The sequence below is a fragment of the Chiloscyllium punctatum genome, chromosome 4, assembly GCF_047496795.1.
Source record: "Chiloscyllium punctatum isolate Juve2018m chromosome 4, sChiPun1.3, whole genome shotgun sequence".
Taxonomy (NCBI): Eukaryota; Metazoa; Chordata; class Chondrichthyes; order Orectolobiformes; family Hemiscylliidae; genus Chiloscyllium; species Chiloscyllium punctatum.
The window spans coordinates 105,457,592-105,478,132 of record NC_092742.1 but is presented as its reverse complement, the minus strand read 5'-3'; the positions used below and the strand labels follow the sequence as shown (position 1 = coordinate 105,478,132).

General features: G+C 42.8%; 1 protein-coding gene across 6 annotated transcripts in view; it reads left to right on the top strand.

Moving 5' to 3' along the window:
* Positions 1-20,541, top strand: part of dpf3 (double PHD fingers 3) — a 138,991-nt gene that overhangs the window by 98,673 nt on the left and 19,777 nt on the right. For 4 of the 6 annotated variants that reach the window (XM_072569491.1, XM_072569488.1, XM_072569489.1 and 1 more), the window contains 2 exons: positions 5,042-5,170; positions 9,261-9,373. In XM_072569491.1, coding sequence (XP_072425592.1) covers positions 5,042-5,170; positions 9,261-9,373 — 242 coding nt within the window. Of the gene's footprint in view, positions 1-5,041; positions 5,171-6,807; positions 7,828-8,086; positions 8,920-9,260; positions 9,374-20,541 lie in introns of those variants that run through there. The other 2 variants (XR_011960527.1, XR_011960526.1) reach the window with 1 other exon arrangement.

The window sequence follows — 20,541 nt, the reverse complement described above, 5'->3', positions numbered from 1 at the left end:
CTTTGAAAAGATGCAGAAGGAGTCAATTAGGATGTTAGCATGGAGGTGGGATTTCAGTGATAAGAGACATTCAGATTGATCTCCTTCCAACAGCAAAGATCAAGAGATTTTTGAGGTTTTCAAGATTACATCTTTTGACTGAGCAAAGTAACCAAATCCAGGTTTACCTGGCCATTCCCACAACTGTGAGGGTGCCACTGGCAATTTTTGTTCTTGTTGACGCAGTGGGCATTGTCCCACCAAAGCAGCTATGTCAGCATCCAGCCTTGGCCACCCTATGCTTGCTAGCTTCTTGCTAGCATCTTCATCTTGGAAACCCCTGGTGGAGTTCAGTCAGTATCTGGCAGCGACCTTTACCTGGGACAATCACTCTTGTTCCCCATAGTAATAAGCCGTCCTCACAGTGATCTGGTCCTGACTGATCCAGAAGGGTGTTAATCTTGATCATAATGGTCCTCCTGTTTCCCCTGTTTCCCCCATTACCATCAGCTGTTTGCTTTGTAAGAACAAGATCTCCTTGTGTCCAAAGAAGGAAGTTGTCAGAAGGGTGTCCAGAAAGTTTTAAAACCAGCACAAAGTCTTCCGGGAAGGAACCACCGGTGGAGTATCTGACCGAAAGGCGTGGCTCAAGTCAGCCACATTAGCCACTTGGCTTCCTGGACTGTGTGCACTAACTGAGAATAAGGGCCCACTGCTGAATTCTACCAGAAGCCATGGATGGTATTGCCTTGCCTTCCTTCGGAAGGTGATTGTGATTTGTTACTAGGACAAATTCCCATCCATAAAGATACTGATGGAACTTCCTCAGGCCAAAGATGACTACCAAATCTTCCTTCTGTATCTGGGCAGTTTTGCATTCTGCATCAGCCAACATCCAGGAAGCTATCGGGTGCTCCTCTCCTTCGGGCTGCTGGTGAGCCAACACTACCCCACACCATATGGGGAGGCTTCACACGTCTGCTTCGGATCATAATGTGCCAACACCTTAGGTGACAGTAGCTGCTTTTTCACCTCCCTAACGGCTACTTTTTGGCTATGTGACTCATTTCCAAGGCTGACACTTTTTCAACACGGGTGACAAGATGGAGGCCAGGTTACATATGAAATTTCTGTATTAACTCACCAACCGAAGGAAAGGCCGAGGCTCTGGTGTAAACTTGGGAAGCTGGGGCACCATTGAGCATCCTTACTTTATCTTCCAATGGGTGTAACCCTGTTAGGTCTGTTGGGGTGCTTGGAACACACATTTTTCCCCTCTAAGGCATTAGTCCACCTCAGAGACACATTTAAGCACTCTGTGCAAGTGCTCTTTATTGATCTTCCCGTTATCCAGATAAATGGTAATCTGGGGTAGCCCTTGTAAAATGTTCTCCATGGTCCACTGGAAAAGGACACAAGTTGATGATACCCCAAATGGCAGTCTTGTATATTGTGGCATCCAGTTGCAATTGCAGGTAGGTGTGGCTCATGTCCAACTTCATAAAGAACAGCTTCCCCCCCTCACCGGCATTCTTACATACAGATCCTCGATGAGAGGGATTGAGTATTTATCCAGCTGAGGGAGACAGTGTATCGCTTGCTTAAAATCCCCACAAAGATAAACTGAACTGTCAGGCTTCACAATCTGTACGACTGGTGCTGCCCATTCTACAAGCTGCAGTACTTTGGTGATTTCTTTGCCCTCCAGCCTCCTGATTTCTGCCTCTACTTCTGCCAGCAAGGAAAATAGTACAGGGCGGGCCATGCCAAATTGTGGAATTGTTTCCTGGTCAACATGTAAAGTGGCTTTGGCCCCTTTGAAAGTCCCAAGCCCCTTCTGTGTCTTTCACTAGGACTGCAGTGGGACAGCCATTTTCTAATTAAAATATATTGAGCCAATTTAGGTGATTCTTCCTCAACCAATTCTGCTCCAGTGGGCTTGGGCCTGAGCCTCTTGCTACCATCAGTGTTAATTGCACCAACTGCTTCTCATAGGAAACCAGAACCAAAGTTGTTCCCTTATTTGCAACGGTTCCCCAACATATGATCTCAGTCTGGCTGAGGTCTTGCTCAAAGTCCTGAGCAAATCTTATTAAAGACTGGTTCTACAACCATTGATACAGATGTACTGGTATTGACGTCCGTGAGAACCAGATGACCATTTAACCAATTTTAATTAGTTTCCGATTTGGATGTCACTAAATTTGTTCCAACTCACATGTTGGGGGACTTTCCAGGATGCGGACTACCATGGATATCAGCCTTCAAGATTTCTTACTCAAGTCAGGCCTTGTAGGCCTCCTTTGCTGTCTTGAGTCCACACACCGGCAGCAGCTACAATGGTTTGTTGGCCGAAATCCTGAAGAACTTCTTAGCCACTGGGGCAAGGTTCAGCTTTAGTGTGGGGGGCCAGCCTAGGGTCCCTGTGTAAATCTGTGATTACCTACATTTAAGTGGTGTTCCCCAAGCTGAGTTGGACAGGTGAGGGTGCCCACTTCCTTTTGGAATGCCTGTAGTTCCCATACTCCACTTGCTGAATTTTCTAATGAGTTGTAGTGCCTGTTTGAGGTCTAGCTGGGCTTTGGCTAGTAAGCACTTCTCCACGGTTATGTCATTAATCCCACTCTCATCACTACTGAAATAAGTGCAAGGAGACTGGTATCCTGTCACCAAGTCACCCTTTATTTACCTATGCATAATATCAGCCAGCTTGGAGTCAGTCCCCCTAACTGAGGAGATTCTAAATCCCCTGTTTATACTTTTTTAGGAGATTCTAAATCCCTTTTTTCTTTGTTATCCCACACTCCTTTGTTTTCCCCCACAGCACTCATGTGTGTTTGTAAGTGCAGGAACTCCATGAAGACACCATTTGTACAAATAATTTTATTCAATATTTCTATCACCAGGGAAAAAAACACCTATGTGACTAGGGAACCAGTAAGAACAAAAGAGAAGTACAGCACAGGAACAGGCCCTTTGGCCTTCCTAATTAAACAAAAAAAACCCTTCTACCCTTATTCTGTCAATATCCCCCTATTCCTCCCTACTCCTATAACCATCCAGATTCCTCTTAAGTGTCGCCAACATGCCTGCATCCAACATGTCTTCTGGCAGAGCTTACCAAGCTCTTATCATTCTCTATGTGCAAAACTTCCCCTGCACGTCTCGCTTAAACTTGCCCCCCTCACCTTGAATCTATCCCCGATAGGGGAAAAGCTTGCATGAAGAAAGATTGGTGGAATTGGGTAGGGATTAAATCAAAATAGAGTTGGAGGTGGAAGTAAAGTACTGCAACCCCGGGGTACCCATCTCTCCCTAAAGGCATCAAGGGCATTGTATGTGCTCCCTCTCCAAGGTCTCCTGGACTTGAACGTAGTCACAGAAGCGGGGCAGATCTATACATATTATATATTTTTTTCTTTTCTCACTTGTGGTTAGCCAGCTTGGAGTTGGTTCCTGAATTGAGGAGATTCTAATCTCCTGATTATCCTTTTTTCCCCTACCCCCTACACTACTGCTGTATGACTGGATTATAGTGGTGCTGGAAAAGGCACCATCCTCGGAGCAGTAAAATTTGGGGCAAAAGCCCTTCATCAGGGCTTTTCTGATGAACTGCTGTGCTTTTCCAGCACCACTCTTATCTAGACTCTGGTTTCCAGCATCTGCAGTCATTGTTTTTACCTGCTGTATGACTACTGCTTACGTTCTTCAGCACCCATGTTTGCATGTAGGTGCAAGATACATTGAAAACGCCAAGTGAAAATAACTTTATTAGCATTCCACCACCAGGAAAGACACCCATGCAGCCAATGAAACAGTGACAAGCAAAGCCCAGAGTAAACAATGCTTACATGAAAAAAGGAGGGTGGGGACTAAATCAAAATAGAGTTGGAGTGGGAAATAAAGCATTCCATTTCCTCAGTGCGCACCTCTCCCTAAAGGTATGCAGAGGATTGGTGGACACTGCATGCTCCTTCTCCAGTGATGCCCAGGCCTGAACATAATCCCTGTTTATACCTTTTTTTTTTCTTTTTATTGCCCCTACATTACTGCCTAACTGCGGTAGTGCTTATTTTTCCTCCCGCACCCATGCAGGTGTGAGACACAGTGAAAGACACAAGGTGTACTAATCTTTATTCAGTTTCCACCACCAGGAAGAAAGGAAACACCCAAGTGGCCAGTGACAAGCAGTGCCCTTCACATCAAAAGGCAATGCTGTGTGATCAAACAGTAAAGGGGAGGACGGGGATTAAATCAAAATAAAGTTGGAGGGGGAAATAATGCACTCCACTCCCTGCGGTGCCCACCTCTCCCTGAACAACTCCAGGGTGTTGGTGGAGACTGCGTGCTCCTTCTCCAAGGACACCCGGGCTCTAACGTAACCGCGGAAGAAGGGCAGGCAGTCGGCCCTAACGACCCCCTCTACGGCCCACTGCCAGGACCTATTTATGGCCAGTTTGGCCAGGCCCAGGAGCGAACCATCCCCAGTTTATATTAGTCAGCCAGGCCTTACTGATTTGAGGTGGTTAATCTGGGCCAATCAAGGATCTCATAGTCTACAATATCCACCTGGTTCCAGTCACTACAGGAGGAAGTTCAGGAGCCCAGGATCTTAGCTGACGAAAATATGCTCCCCAATAGTAGACAAGATGCAGAAATTTGAAATGTAGAATCAGAGGGGATGACAAATGGGCAGAGGTGACACCATGAAGGATTTGGAAATGCTGAATTGCGGCTTTGCTCAGCTCGAAGCCAGTACAGGTCAGCAAGCTTATGTTGAGGCATCATTGTCCATGATAGAAATCATCTCCCTAATTGGAGAAGATTGGATAGAATGATTATGCTAGTGATGTGTTTTAGACAAAACACTAACCACAATATTCAATAACCATTGTTTTTCCCTTTAACTTTCTTTGGTCTATGTTTATGTTCAGAATAAAGATGAAGAAAAGTTATTTTGGAGGGAAGGGGATTCTAGATTGTTTCTGTGTAATTGTAATTTAGTTTGTGGGCGCTGCTTAAAAACTGTCACTCTAATGCTATTTCCTTGATATTTCTACAGCTCGGAAAGGTCCAGATGGGGTGGTAATTTCCAATAATTACTGTGACTTCTGTCTTGGTGGGTCAAATATGAACAAGAAAACAGGCAGGGCTGAAGAGCTGGTCTCATGCTCAGACTGTGGGCGCTCCGGTAGGTACATCCCTGGAATTCTACCAAATTATCTTTCAGATGAACTCATTGACTTGCTTGATAACCATGGGACCTGGGAGACACATAGTGCTGCTATTGTCAGAATAAAATGATTAGTGCCTTGAGGAGAGACATGCACAGCTTCCTCTGAACGGATGTGCTGTGCTGCACCAGATATTTGCCAATAACAAAAATATATTTCAAGTGCATTACTGACACTAGATTTTGCTGATAATGAACTAAGAACACAGGACTGAAAGAATACCAAGTGTACAAACTGAGAGAAATATTAGAATTTGCAAATTGAATGTCAGAGTAATTTTCTTTTTTAAATATCATGTTAGTTTTTTTTTAAATGCTTTATTCCATAGCCTAATTATCAAAACACCTATTTGATAAATACAGATCAGAACTTTAAATTGCCACATAATTTTAACTTCACACTAACTCTGTGGTTGATGACTGTTTAACAGTTGGTGAAAGCTTCACACCTATTTGCTCGGCAGTTGAATTGTGTCATGTACAAGATAGAATACAACATATCTCATTTTAGCTTAGTTTGCAGAATAGAGCAAATGAAAGGTGAAACCCAGTTTTGGCTTTTAAGCTTTGGTTCCTATTTCTTCACTGTTCTGACATTATTAGTGAAATTTGCAGCAGTTTAATTTAGTATTTTAATGTTGCAGTGATATTTTTAATTTTTCATTTACATTTTCTCACACCCACTTTTCCTTTAATCAGTTTTAAAACAAAAATGAGGCATTTCAATCGATGTACCATTTATACGCTTAGCTTGTGAATTTTAGCTATTGTTTTTCTGTGTTATTCCTACATCCTCATCATTCCCTAAAAATGTTCCTGAGGCTACTACTTGTGCTTATTGCATCGACATTCGAGGTTACGTGGATGTGAATTTGAGCTTCCTTTTTGTTGTTTAAAATACATTTCAACCCAGACTGATAGAACTGGAAATAAAAAGAACTGCTCACACTAGTCATAGATATCAAGTAAATAAAGGAAATACTGAAAAAGCCAAGAAGTCTGATCAGCACCCAAGAGACAAAACACGGCAACATTATGGGGAACGTTGCAGATATAGCCTTTGTTTCAACCATAAGGATAAGTTTTTATTTAATTTTTATTTGCTTGTCAGGCATGCTGTGTAATCCCAACAATTTTTAATAATTCAAGCAAATTGTAATTCATCAAGAATTATAATCAAATCTGGATTTCCACAATGTATTCCGCCAAATACTATTTCAATATAAACAAGTCTAGTTTAAAGTATTTATGCAGCACATTTTGACTGGTTCCCAAGATACTTTGTATTTTACTTTTTAAAAAAAGAAGTGCTTGATTTCATTTCAGAAAATTCAGATTTTGTGTTTGGTTCTGAACCAAGTAAATTAAGAGATTTATGTTCTTCTAATCTCATGATTAAATTTAACCCTTTCGCTGACTGATTTGTAACAGAAATAGCAGGGTCTGAAGTTAAGATTTGAGGATTCTTGCTAGCATAGATCTTGTTATTTCAGAGGTAGGATCTATGATTGATTTTTTTATTTTTTTTCATTTTGTGTGTGTGTGTGTGTATTGCTGTACCCATGTGCTGATATGTACATCATCATACATGTTAGCTTATTTGGGACAAGGAGCCATAAAGGATCTGGACTTGCGAAATGCAGAGGATTTGTTTGGTGCTTCGTCTGAAAGTGACACTTCCACATTTCATGGCTTTGATGACGACGATATCGATGAACTGCTATCAAACAAAAGTGTTCATTCACCTGCTAGTAAAGATGCAGATAACCAGTGCAGCAGCTAAATACGTGATTGTGGGAAATACCTGCTAGCACACACAAAAAAAAAACACAATCGGGCGAGATTAAATGAATGACCTTGACAACAAAGAAGGCTTGTTTAGCCAAAAAGCTCCTGCTGAATTCTAGACCTGTTTTCATGTGAAACTGGGCTGTTGAAAATGAGCAGAGTCGATGCTTTTGTTTGTTCATCAGTAAAGAAGAGAATCTCTAACTCTGAAGATGATCAGGATTTCTTTTGGCTCGTGATTTGTGTGTTTTTGTTTAAAACAAATAAGACAGACATTTGACTGATCTCCCTACATTACTGAGTGAATGGGGGACACAGGGATCTGATGTACTGTGGGCGATACCACTGAGCTAAATGGACTTGCCCTTACAAAGTGCAATCAATGGCTTTAAGTCAACTAGCTCCCTCCCTTCAGCAGGCAAAGTTGTCTTGACCTACTTTTGCCGTGCATATTACATCGAAGCTCCTGGCAAGTGGAAACGTGGTCTCCAGGCTCCACTTTACACCTCTTGCACCTGCAGTTCCAAGCTTTTGTGGCAATTAAGTTCACTGTGATACACTGAAGGAAGTGGAGTTTATATAAGAGAAGTTTTAATTTTTTGAAGGAAAAGAAAACTATGCTTGTCCATTCAGGGACTTGTACCTTTTTTTTTGTTTGAGTTTTTTTTTGGTCAGCTGACTTTCTTTTCTGCTGCTAAAGCATTTTGTTTCCATCGAATGAAGGAACCACATCATTAGGCATGTGTTCTGATGACAGAAATAGAATGACACCAGCAACCTTTTTGATCCTGTTAATTTGAAAGGAGTTCATCATTTGCATTGCAAAGGTATGTGTGCAAGATTTTTGTTTTTAATTCACTTTTAAACAGAAATTCTTAAGCAGAATTGCATGATTTGCAGTAATTGCTTTTTTGTCTTGTTGGCTTAACTCTTGTGGTCTGGGCAGGCTATGTATTCTATATTAAAACATGCAGATGTATTGTTTTGAAATTTATTAATGCAGCACATTTTGACCTGTAAGAAGACTCTCTAACAACCATGCAGCCTTCTAAACAAACAGCTCTCCTCTACCATTCCTCACCACAGAATTGCCTCGATGCCGGTGGTTACCATGCAAGCCATTTCCTGGAAGGAAGGCCAGAAATGAATTGTGACCATTTTCCCATGGAATTTTGCCTCTTTAGCAACTCCGTTATGCGACTCAGACTCAGGAAGGCCCTGAGAATGTGCAGTATGAAGGACGACTTCATTGTGAATTAGATGTTTGTATTTATTAAACTGACAGCTAAGCTGCTCTCTAGCTTTTTGGAGGGGAGGGGAATGTGTGGTAATATATTGAATAATTCATATATTTGGAAATATTGAACTTTATCCAAAAAATCCGACTATTTTGTGTAAGTCTTATTTTTCTCTCTCAAAAAAATTGCATCATTTTGAATGATGAATGTGTTGGCTAGTTTTACTGATGAATTCTCTAAAAACTGAAATCAACTCTGCTCAATTTTGTTGTCAAAGCCATTTGTTTGAATCTCAGTAGGATTGCTGCAAGTGGATGTGGTAAGTGTCAGGTGTGTCTATCAGATGTCTGGAAGTCTAGTCATTACTTTCTATTTATTGATTAGTTTCACTGTAATTTGCTGTAACCCCTCTCCCCAACCCTTTGTGAAAAAGTATTGTCACCATCAAGTGGATGGTATTGTTTGTTGTACAATGTTAAATGTAAAAACAATGTTCTTTATAAACTGGATTAAAATGCTGCTGAGCTTATAAAGTTTTTATTTGATAAAAAAAAATAAACTGCATATTGGTCTCCCTTTGTCCATTTTACGTGTGGCATTTTTCCTTAATTTCTGACTTGGTGTTTTGTACGTAGCTTGAATTTGCAATTAATGTTGGGTTGAATTTTTTTTGCGTTTGATAATTTTATAGACCTGGTTAGTTATGTAGCTGCAGCATGTTATATAATAGCTGACAAACTTAATACTTAGTAGCCCTGCCCAGCAGCGAAAGGGTTAATGTTTAGTTAAAAAGGTCTTGGTTGTTTTTCACGCGCTCTGTCCCATTTTGCCCCCCTGATCCCCCACACACCACCAACCACTTCTTTCTCTCTCTGTCTCTGTCTGTCTGTCTGTGCGTCTCTCTCTCTCTCTCTCTCTTCCCCCCCCCGCCCTTTTTTTCTCTCCCCTCATCTCTGTTTGTATCTTTCTTGCTGTGAATTAAGAAATGTGTATAAACATCTCCTGTTTGTGCATTTCCTCAGGTCACCCCACCTGTTTACAGTTCACAATAAATATGACTGCAGCTGTGAAAACCTATCACTGGCAGTGCATAGAGTGCAAATCCTGTAGCTTGTGTGGGACTTCTGAAAATGATGTAAGTTTTCTTTTTGTAATATCCTCTTGTGTAACCAAAGAATAAAATAATATTGTTTAAAATTGTTTATCTAGTTGCTGTTAGCACTCAAAGTAGCTATATCTTCTTTTATTGAATAAATAAGTGTCCTGGGTCTAAATCCCTGATCAATCTCAAAGGATGGTTGTGAGTTGTTATATTCCACTTTTAAGAAAGAGAGATTGGACACATGTTTGGGCAATATTTGCTACTGTGAACCCATCTTCCCAGATTAAAAGTGATCTTCAGTTTTCAGTGTATAAATATGGTTTTTATTTATAAACTGTGCTGTACTGAGGAATCTCTGGCAACTGTGTCATAACTATAAGCTTTCCATTATTCTCAAATGATTCACTAGTGCTCCTTAAAAGACAATGTCCTTGTTGCAAATTTTGGACCTGCTCAAATCCGTTAGCAAAGCATCACTCATCCTTAAGTGAAAACTCTGCTTTAACCTAGCCTATAGGGTATTTTAAAAGTTAGCACAAAAGCGTTGTGAGATAGTGAAATGATTTTAGAGTGTTGGGGGTTGGGGGGGGGGGGGCGGGGGAGGCGGGGGCAGCAGTGTGTTGTTAATTGGGATCAGCAAGGGAAAAGGGGAGATTGAGGAATCAGTACAATCCATGTATTGATAATGCTGTTTCTTCTTACCCCCATGTGCTTAGTGGTTTGGGGGAAATCCCAGCAGAAAGATACACTGTGCACACTTTATTTGCTCTTTGTTATAGCAGTTTGTTAACTATGCTTGCTTTTTTGAAAAACAGTACAAAGCTGTTCAAAAGGGTTTTAGTAAAGTCAACAGTTTAGCTGTTCTACATTTGTCAAGATAGGCTTGCCGATCTAATAGGGCTCACTACTTTTGGAATGTAAACCACTCCGCCCAGGTGACTAAATAACATGCCATAAATCTGTGACGTTCATTATGAGTCAATATAAACCCTAAAATGTATACCAATATGTATTTGGAGGGCAAAATAAAATTTATATGTCCAAAATGTTTCATCAAATAGCGTTGTTATTTCTCTTGTTTGAAACATGGAACGGTACAGCACAGGGACAGGTCCTTCAGCCTACGATGTTGTGCTAAACATGATGCCAAATTAACCCAATCACTTCTGCCTGCCCTTTGGTCCATATCCCTCCATTCCTTACATATTTGTGTGCTTATCTAAAAGTCCCTTAAACACCCCAAACATGTCTGCCTCCATCAGCACCACTGGCAATGCATTCCCAACTCTTACCACTCTGTGTTTAAAAAATACAATGCCCCTCACATCTCCTTTGAACTTTTACCCCCTCAACTTAAATGTATGCCCCCTAGTATTAGACAGTTCGACTCTGGAAAAAAGATCTGACCGTCAATCCTATCTATGCATCTCATAATGTTATAGACTTCCATTAAGTCTCCCCTCAGCCTGCACTGCTCCAGAGAAAATGTGAGTTTTTCTAGCTTCTCCTTATACTCATACCCTCTAATCCAGGCAGAGTCCTGGTAAAGTTCTCTTCACCTTCTCCAAAGCCTCCACATTCTTCCTGTAATATGGCAACCAGAATTGAAGGCAATAGAACATACAACATAGAAGAATACAGCGCAGTACAGGCCCTTCGGCCCTCGATGTTGCGCCGATCAAAGCCCACCTAACCTACACTAACCCACTATCCTCCATATACCTATCCAATGCCCGCTTAAATACCCATAAAGAGGGAGAGTCCACCACTGCTACTGGCAGGGCATTCCATGAACTTACGACTCGCTGAGTGAAGAACCTACCCCTAACATCAGTCCTATATCTACCCCCCCTTAATTTAAAGCTATGCCCCCTTGTAATAGCTGACTCCATACGTGGAAAAAGGTTCTCACTGTCAACCCTATCTAACCCCCTAATCATCTTGTACACCTCTATCAAGTCACCCCTAAACCTTCTTTTCTCCAATGAAAACAACCCCAAGTGCCTCAGCCTTTCCTCATAGGATCTTCCTACCATACCAGGCAACATCCTAGTAAACTTCCTCTGCACCCGTTCCAGTGCCTCCACATCCTTCCTATAGTATGGCGACCAAAACTGCACACAATATTCCAGATGCGGCCGCACCAGAGTCTTATACAACTGCAGCATGACCTCAGGACTCCGGAACTCAATTCCTCTACCAATAAAAGCCAGTACGCCATATGCCGCCTTCACTGCACTATTTACCTGGGTGGCAACTTTCAGAGATCTGTGTACATGGACACCAAGATCCCTCTGCTCTTCCACACTACCAAGTATCCGACCATTAGCCCAGTACCCCATCTTTTTGTTACTCTTACCAAAGTGAATCACCTCACACTTAGCTACATTGAACTCCATTTTCCACCTTTCTGCCCAGCTCTGCAGCTTCTCTATATCCCGCTGTAACCTGCCACATCCTTCCTCACTGTCTACAACTCCTCCGACTTTCGTATCATCCGCAAACTTGCTCACCCAACCTTCTAACCCTTCCTCCAGGTCATTTATAAAAATGACAAACAGCAATGGTCCCAAAACAGATCCTTGCGGAACACCGCTAGTGACGGCACTCCAAGACGAACCTTTGCCATCAACTACTACCCTCTGTCTTCTTCCAGCCAGCCAATTCCTAATCCAAACCTCCAACTCACCCTCAATGCCATATCTCTGTATTTTCTGCAGTAGCCTACCATGGGGGACCTTATCAAACGCCTTACTAAAATCCATATATACCACATCTACCGCTTTCCCCTCATCTACCTCCTTAGTCACCTTCTCAAAGAATTCAATAAGGTTTGTGAGGCACGACCTGCCCTTCACAAAACCATGCTGACTATCCTTGATCACATTATTCTTATCCAGATGTGCATAAATCCTATCCCTTACAATTCTCTCTAAGACTTTGCCCACAACAGAAGTGAGACTCACTGGCCTATAGTTACTAGGATTATCCCTACTCCCCTTCTTGAACAAGGGAACCACGTTTGCTAGCCTCCAGTCCTCTGGCACTACTCCTGTAGACAAAGAGGACACAAAAATCAAGGCCAATGGCTCTGCAATCTCCTCCCTTGCTTCCCAGAGAATCCTAGGATAAATGCCATCAGGCCCAGGGGACTTATCTATTTTCACCCTTGCCAGAATTTCCAACACCTCTTCTCTACATATCTCAAAGCCATCCATTCTACTTATTCGTGCCTCAGTATTCATATCGACAACAATGTCCTGTTCCTGAGTGAATACTGACGAAAAGTATTCATTCAGTGCCTCCCCAATCTCTTCAGCCTCCACACGCAACTTCCCATTACTATCCTTGATTGGACCTATTCCTACCCTAGTCATTCTTTTATTCCTGACATACCTATAGAAAGCCTTAGGGTTTTCCCTAATCCTACCAACTAAGGACCTTTCATGTCCCCTCCTTGCTGCTCTTAGCTCTCTCTTCAGGTCCTTCCGGGCTACCTTATAACTCTCAATCGCCCCTATTGAACCTTCACGCCTCATCTTTACAAAGGCCGCCCTCTTCCATTTAACAAGGGATTCCAATTCCTTATTAAACCACGGCTCCCTCACGCGACCCTTTCCTCCCTGCCTGATAGGCACGTACTTATCAAGGACACTCAATAGTTGCTCCTTGAACAAGTTCCACATATCAATTACGCTCTTGCCTTGGAATCTACTTTTCCAATCCACACATCCTAAGTCATGCCTCACCGCATCATAATTTCCCTGCCCCCAGCTATAACTCTTGCCCTGTAGTACACACTTATCCCTCTCCATCACTAGAGTAAAAATCACAGAATTGTGGTCACTGTCCCCAAAGTGCTCACCTACCTCTAGTTCTAATACCTGGCCTGGTTCGTTACCCAGAACCAAATCCAGTATGGCCTCACCTCTTGTTGGCTTATCTACATATTGTGTCAGGAAACTCTCCTGCACACATTGGACAAACACTGACCCATCTAACGAACTTGAGCTATAGCTTTCCCAATCAATATCAGGAAAGTTAAAGTCCCCCATAACAACCACCCTATTACTGTCACTCTTCTCCTGAATCATCTTCGCAATCCTTTCTTCAACGATTCTAGGACTATTAGGAGGCCTGTAAAAGACTCCTAACAGGGTGACCTCACCTCTCCTATTCCTAACCTCAACCCAAACTACCTCAGATGGCAAATCTTCGTCCATCTTCCTTTCCAACGCTGTAATACTATCTTTGACAAGCAAAGCCACACCCCCCCCTCTTTTACCCCCACCTCTGACCCTACTAAAACATTTAAACCCTGGAACCTGCAACAGCCAATCCTGTCCCTGATCTAGCCATGTCTCCGTAATAGCCACAACATCGAAGTCCCAGGTACCAACCCACGCTGCAAGTTCACCTACCTTATTTCGTATACTTCTGGCATTAAAGTATACTCCTGGTGTGGCATAACTAAAGTCTTATTAAGCTACAACATGACATGCTGATCCTTGTAATCAGTTCCCTGATCAATAAAGGCAAGTATGCAATTTTACCTCCTTTACCACCCTATCTACTTGTGTGGCGACTTTCAGGGAGCTATGGATGTGAACCCCAAGATCCCTTCATGCTATTCAGGGTCCTTCCATTAAATGCATTCTTTTTCCTAATATTTGATCTCCCAAAGTACAGTGCCTCAATCTGCCATTTCTCCGCCCATTTCTGCAACTCCTCTATATCCTGCTGTATCTTTTGTCAACCTTCTGTACTATCCATAACTGCATTGATCTTTGTATCATCTGAAAACTTACTAACCCACCCATCTACATTTTCATCCAAGTCATGTATATATGTCACAAAAGGCACTGGAGAACACCACTAGTCACAGACCTCCAGCCAGAAAAATACCCTTCCACCCTCTATATTCTATGGGCAAGTCAATTCTGAATCTATGCAGCCAGGTCACCATGGATCCCATGCATCTTAATCTTCTGCGTGGGCCTACCATGAGGAACCTTGTCAAAAGCTTTACTAAAATCCATGTAGACAACAGCCCTACCTTTATTGATCACCTTTGTCACCACCTCAAACATTGCAATCAAGTTAATCATGACCTCTGGATGTAGATTTGCTTGCTGAGCTGGAAGGTTCATTTCCAGATGTTTCATCACCCTACTAGGTAACATCTTCGGTGGGCCTTCAGGCGAAGCACTGTTCATCATTCGTGCTTTCTATTTATATGTTTGGGTTTCTTTGGGTTGGTGATGTTATTTCCTGTTCTTTTTCTCAAGGGTGGTAGATGGGGTCTAACTCGATGTGTTTGTTGATAGAGTTCCGGTTGAAATGCCATTCTTCTAGGAATTCTCGTGCATGTCTCTGTTTGACTTGTCCTGGGATGGATGTGTTGTCCCAGTCGAAATGGTGTCCTTCCTTATCTATATGTAAGGATACTAATGAGAGAGGGTCATGTTGTTTTGTGTCTTGTTGATGTTCATGAACAAAATGATATGACCCTCTCTCATTAGTATCCTTACAATGAACATCAACAAGCCACAAAACGACATGGCCCTCTCTCACTAGTATCCTTATATATAGATAAGGAAGAACACCACTTTGACTGGGACAACACATCCATCCTAGGACAAGCCAAACCAAGACACATGCAAGAATTCCTAGAAGCATGGCATTCCAACAGGAACTCTATCAATAAACACATTGAGTTAGACCCCCATCTACCGCCCTGGAGAAAAAGAACAGGAAATGACATCACCACAGGAAATGACATCACCAACCCAAACATATAAATAGAAAGCACGAATGATGAACAGTGCTTTGCCCGGAGGCCCACTGAAGATGTTACCTAGTAGGGTGATTAAAATGTCTGGAAATGAACCTTCCAGCTCAGCGAGCAAACCTACGTCCAGACCGCAATCTGAGCTACAAATCTTCTCAAAAGACATGACCTACTGTGCTGATTGTTTACAGCAAGTCATTACCAAAATAAAAGCATGTTTGAAATAGCTATGACAAGAATTTTACTTAGAAGGTGTAAAATGGCACCCTAAAATTAAGAGTGACCACCGTATCCATGGGTCCAGTTACCACAGTTTCACTTACCTGCAGTTTACTCTGGCCCGAACATTTCAAAGGGAATGTTTCAGAACCAGGGATCAGGAGGCTGCTGGAAAGTTACACTTCCATTTAAATGAATGGGTTCGCTCCTATCCATGGTTTCAAGCTTCCAGGGTAGATCCTGGAACGTATCCCCCACGAGTACAGGGGGACTACTGTAATCATAGTGAAGGCATTCACTCCACTGATTTGATTAAGTTTGGTAACAGCATAGAGTACTTCATTTTCATTTTTTTTTATAATCATGCAAAACCAAACAAGAATGTGTGTTTTCTCAGTTGATGTTCTTGAACATGCTGACAGCTCCACACTACCTTGCACTTCTATGGAGAAAGTGAGAACTGCAGATGCTGGAGATCAGAATCAAAGAGTGTGGCACTGGAAAAGCACAGCAGGTCAGGGAGCTTCCAAGGAGCAGAAGAGTCGACACTTCGGGCATAAGTCCTTCATCAGGAATCTGAGAGGAGGAGGGAGAGCTGAGAGATAAATGGGGGGAGGATGGGTTTACCGGAATGGTAACTGGGAAGGCGATAGGTGGATGCAGGTGGGGGGCGGGGTAATGGTGATCATTTGGATCGGAGAGTGGACCGGATAGGTGGGAAGGAAGATGGACAGGTCAAGAAGGCAGTGCCAAGTTGGAGGTTGTATCTGAGATAAGGTGGGGGGAGGGGAAATGAGGAAACTGGTGAAATCAATGTTGACACCGTGTGGTTGGAGGGACCCAAGGCGGAAGGTGAGGTGTTCTTGGCATGTCCTTGGCGGAGTGGAAGGGGGAGTTGAAGTGGTTGACCACAGGGTGGAGTTGTTTGGTGCATATGCCCAGAGATGTTCTCTGAAACGTTCCATGAGTTGGCATGCTGTCTCCCCAAAGAAGAGGAGACCAGATCAAGAGCAACGGACACAGTAGTTGAGGTGTTTGGAGGTGCAGGCTCAATAATTTTGTGTGACTGGTCAGATGAGCTGAAACAGTAAGTATCTGCTAGGTTGTTGCCTGAGGAGATTGTCAGAGCCAAAGCTGGTGTGGTTACCTGGATCCTATAAAGTACATTTAAAGCAGGAATGGAAAAGCTGGCCAAACTGACTGACATGGCTGTCCCATGACCTGGAGCTGTTAAAAGTGAAAAGGTCAGAATTCAAGCCAACCTGAGAATTCAACCTCAGAATTCAATTCCACCTGTTGAGTTTCGCTTTATAATCTGCTATTTTGGGAGGTGGTTCAGAAAGCGAATACGTTTAGATTAGATTACTTACAGCGTGGAAACAGGCCCTTTGGCCCAACAAGTCCACACCAACGCGCAACCCACCCAGACCCATACCCCTACATTTACCCCTTCACCTGACACTACGGGCAATTTGGCATGGCCGATTCACCTAACCTGCACATTTTTTGGATTGTGGGAGGAAACCGGAGCACCCGGAGGAAACCCACGCAGACACTGGGAGAATGTGCAAACTCCACACAGACAGTTGCCTGAGGTGGGAGTTGAACCCAGGTCTCTGTCACGGTGAGGCAGTAGTGCTAACCACTGTGCCACCGTGTTTGATAGTAAGAGGACTAACTGGGTCTGAAGTGCAAGTCTCAAGTCCATTTCCAAAGAAAGATACAAAAATTAAGTATCTGAAAATTTCTCAAAAATAGCCTTCAAAAGGCCATTGAATTTATCCTTCAAACAAGCCTAATAACCAGATCAGTAAGGATGAGCAAATGATGGCACTTCATTTGTCTATGCAAGTAAAACCTTCTAAAAACCTGTTAGATCCCATTAGAGAGATAGAGGTGCATGTGGTATAATAATGTCATTGAAAGTTTTCTGAATAATTCCTCAGGATTAAACTTCTTAATCTATTTTGTTTCAAAGGACTAAACAGCATGGACTATCACACCAGTTTTATTATTATTTCCAGTTGTTCAAAGACAGTAATGATTTCACTAGCACTGCTCTCTAATCAGCCTATGGGATATTTGAACAAAATTAAGGAAATGGGAGATGATCATAGAGGTTAGTTTAAAGGTGCCTTTCGGGTGAAAGTTGCATAGGTGAAGGAATATGGATTAAACCAGCTGTAAGAGGCAGAGAGAACATTCACTATGTTTACAAGCTGCCAAGTTGCAAAGCTGTAAGCAATTGGAGAGTTGAACTGAAATAACACAGGAATTTCAAGATGTGGATACAAAGAATGTGGATGCTTTGGAGACAGTGCAGAGGAGGTTCACCAAGATGCTGCCTGGGATGGAGGGTGCTAGCTATGAGGAGAGGTTGAGTAGATTAGGATTATTTTCATTGGAAAGAAGGAGGTTGAGGGGGGGACCTGATTGAAGCCTATAAAGTCATGAGAGGTGTAGACAGGGTGGATGGCAAGAAACTTTTTGCCATCAATTACTAGGGGTCATGAGTTCAAATTGAGAGAGGAAAAATTTAGGGGAGATGTATGTGGAAAGTCCTTCATGCAGAGGGTGGTGGGTGCCTGGAAAGCGTTGCCAGTGGAGGTGGTGGGGGCGGGAACGATAACATCATTTAAGATTTGTCAGGACAGATACATGAATGGGCAGGGAGCAGAGGGATACAAATCTTTGTAAAATAGGTGGCAGATTTAGACAGAGGATCTGGATCAGTGCAGGCTTGGAGGGCCAAAGGGCCTGTTTCTGTGCTGTGATGTTCTTTGTTCAATGTGAATTTTGAAGGCATTATGCCACATGGGGAGTTGTGGTATAGTAATCAGGTAAGGCATTCAAATGTGGTGGTTCAGGTTATTGTCTCCATGTACTACTGAGAAAGCTCCGCACTGTCAGGGTGCCAACTTTCAGACAGGATGCCAAAACTCCCAAAGCATCCTTCATAGAGAAGTTGGGGGAGCTCTCTTTAATCAGCAGTATTTATCCCTCAACTGCAGTATGTTTTTTAAAAATCTGATTTTGAATGTTGGTCTGTGGAAGTTTCCTGTGTGCAACTGGCAATTACATTTCCTATGTTATGGCAATGACAACACTTGAAATTAGTGGACAGGAAGGCATTTTCAAATGTTCAGTGGTCCAGAAGGAACAGGCAGGACAATTTCAGTATTAAAGTGATCTGGTCTGGTAGCTAAAGATTGGTGAGTCAAAGAGTCATAGAGATGTACAGCATAGAAACAGACCCTTCGGTCCAACCTGTCCATGCTGACCAGATATCCCAAACCAATCTAGTCCCACCTGCCAGCACTTGGCTCATATCCCTCCAAACCATTCCTATTCATATACCCAACCAAAAGCCTCTTAAGTGTTGAAATTGTATCAGCCTCCTCTGGCAGCTCATTCCATACATGTACCACCCTCTGTGTGAAAATGTTGCCCCTTAGGTCTCTTTTGTATGTTTCCCCTCTCACCCTAAACCTATGCCTTCCAGTTCTGTACTCCCCAACCCCAGGGATAAGACTTGGTCTATTTACCCTATCCATGCCCCTCATGATTTTATAAATCTCTATAAGGTCACTCCTCAGCCTCTGACGCTCCACGGAAAACAGCCCCAGCCTGTTCAGCCTCTCCCTATAGCCCAAATCCTCCAATCCTGGCAACATCCTTGTAAATCTTTTCTGAACCCTTTTCAAGTTTCACAAGATCTTTACCATAGGAAGGAGACCAGAATTGCACGCAATATTCCAACAGTGGCCTAACCAATGTCCTTTCCAGCCGCAACATGACCTCCCAACTCCTGTACTCAATACTCTGACCAATAAAGGAAAGCATACCAAACGCCTTCTTCTACTTTCAAGGAATTATGAATCTGCACTCCAAGGCCTGTTTGTTCAGCAACACCCCCTAGGACCTTACCATTAAGTGTGTAAGTCCTGCTAAGATTTGTTTTCCCAAAATGCAGCACCTCGCAATTATCTGAATTAAACTCCATCTGCCACTTCTCAGCCCATTGGCCCATCTGATCAAGATCCTGTTGTAATCTGAAGTAACCTTCTTTGTTGTCCAATACACCTCCAATTTTGGTGTCATCTGCAAACTTACTAGCTGTAACTCTTATGCTCGCATCCAAATCATTTATGTAAATGACAAAAAGTAGAGGACCCAGCACCAATCCTTATGGCACTCCACTGGTCACAGGCCTCCAGTCTGAAAAACAACCCTCCACCACCAACCTCTGTCTTCTACCTTTGAGCTAGTTCTGTATCCAAATGGCTAGTTCTCCCTGTATTCCATGAGATCTAACCTTGCTAATCAGTCTCCCATGGGGAACCTTGTCGAACGCCTTACTGAAGTCCATATAGATTACATCTACGGCTCTGCCCTCCTTAATCCTCTTTGTTACTTCCTCAAAAAACTCAATCAAGTTTGTGAGACATGATTTCCCACACACAAAGCCATGTTGACTATCCCTAATCAGTCCTTGCCTTTCCAAATACATGTACATCCTGTCCCTCAGGATTCTCTCCACCACCGACTAGTCTATCGTTCCCTGGCTTGTCGTTATCACCCTTCTTAAACAGTGGCACCACGTTTGCCAACCTCCAGTCTCCCGGCACCTCACCTGTGACTATCGATGACACAAATATCTCCGCAAGAGGCCCAGCAATCACTTCTCTAGTTTCCCACAGAGTTCTAGGGTACACCTGATCAGGCCCTGGGGATTTATCCACCTTTATGTGTTTCAAGACATCCAGCACTTCCTCTGTAATTTGGACATTTTGCAAGGTGTCACCATCTATTTCCCTGCAGTCTATATCTTCCATATCCTTTTCCATAGTAAATACTGATGCAAAATACTCATTTAGTATCTCCCCCATTTTCTGCGGCTCCACACAAAGGCCGCCTTGCTGATCTTTGAGGGGCCCTATTTTCTCCCTAGTGAGCCTTTTGTCCTTAACATATTTGTAAAAACCCTTTGGATTCTCCTTAATTCTATTTGCCAAAGCTATCTCAAGTCCCCTTTTTGCCCTCTTAAGTATACTCCTACTGCCTTCATACTCTTCTAAGGATTCACTCGATCTATCCTGTCTATACGTTCACTATGCCTCCTTCTTTTTCTTAACCACACCCTCAATTTCTTTAGTCATCCAGCATTCCCTATAGGTACCAGCCTTCCCCT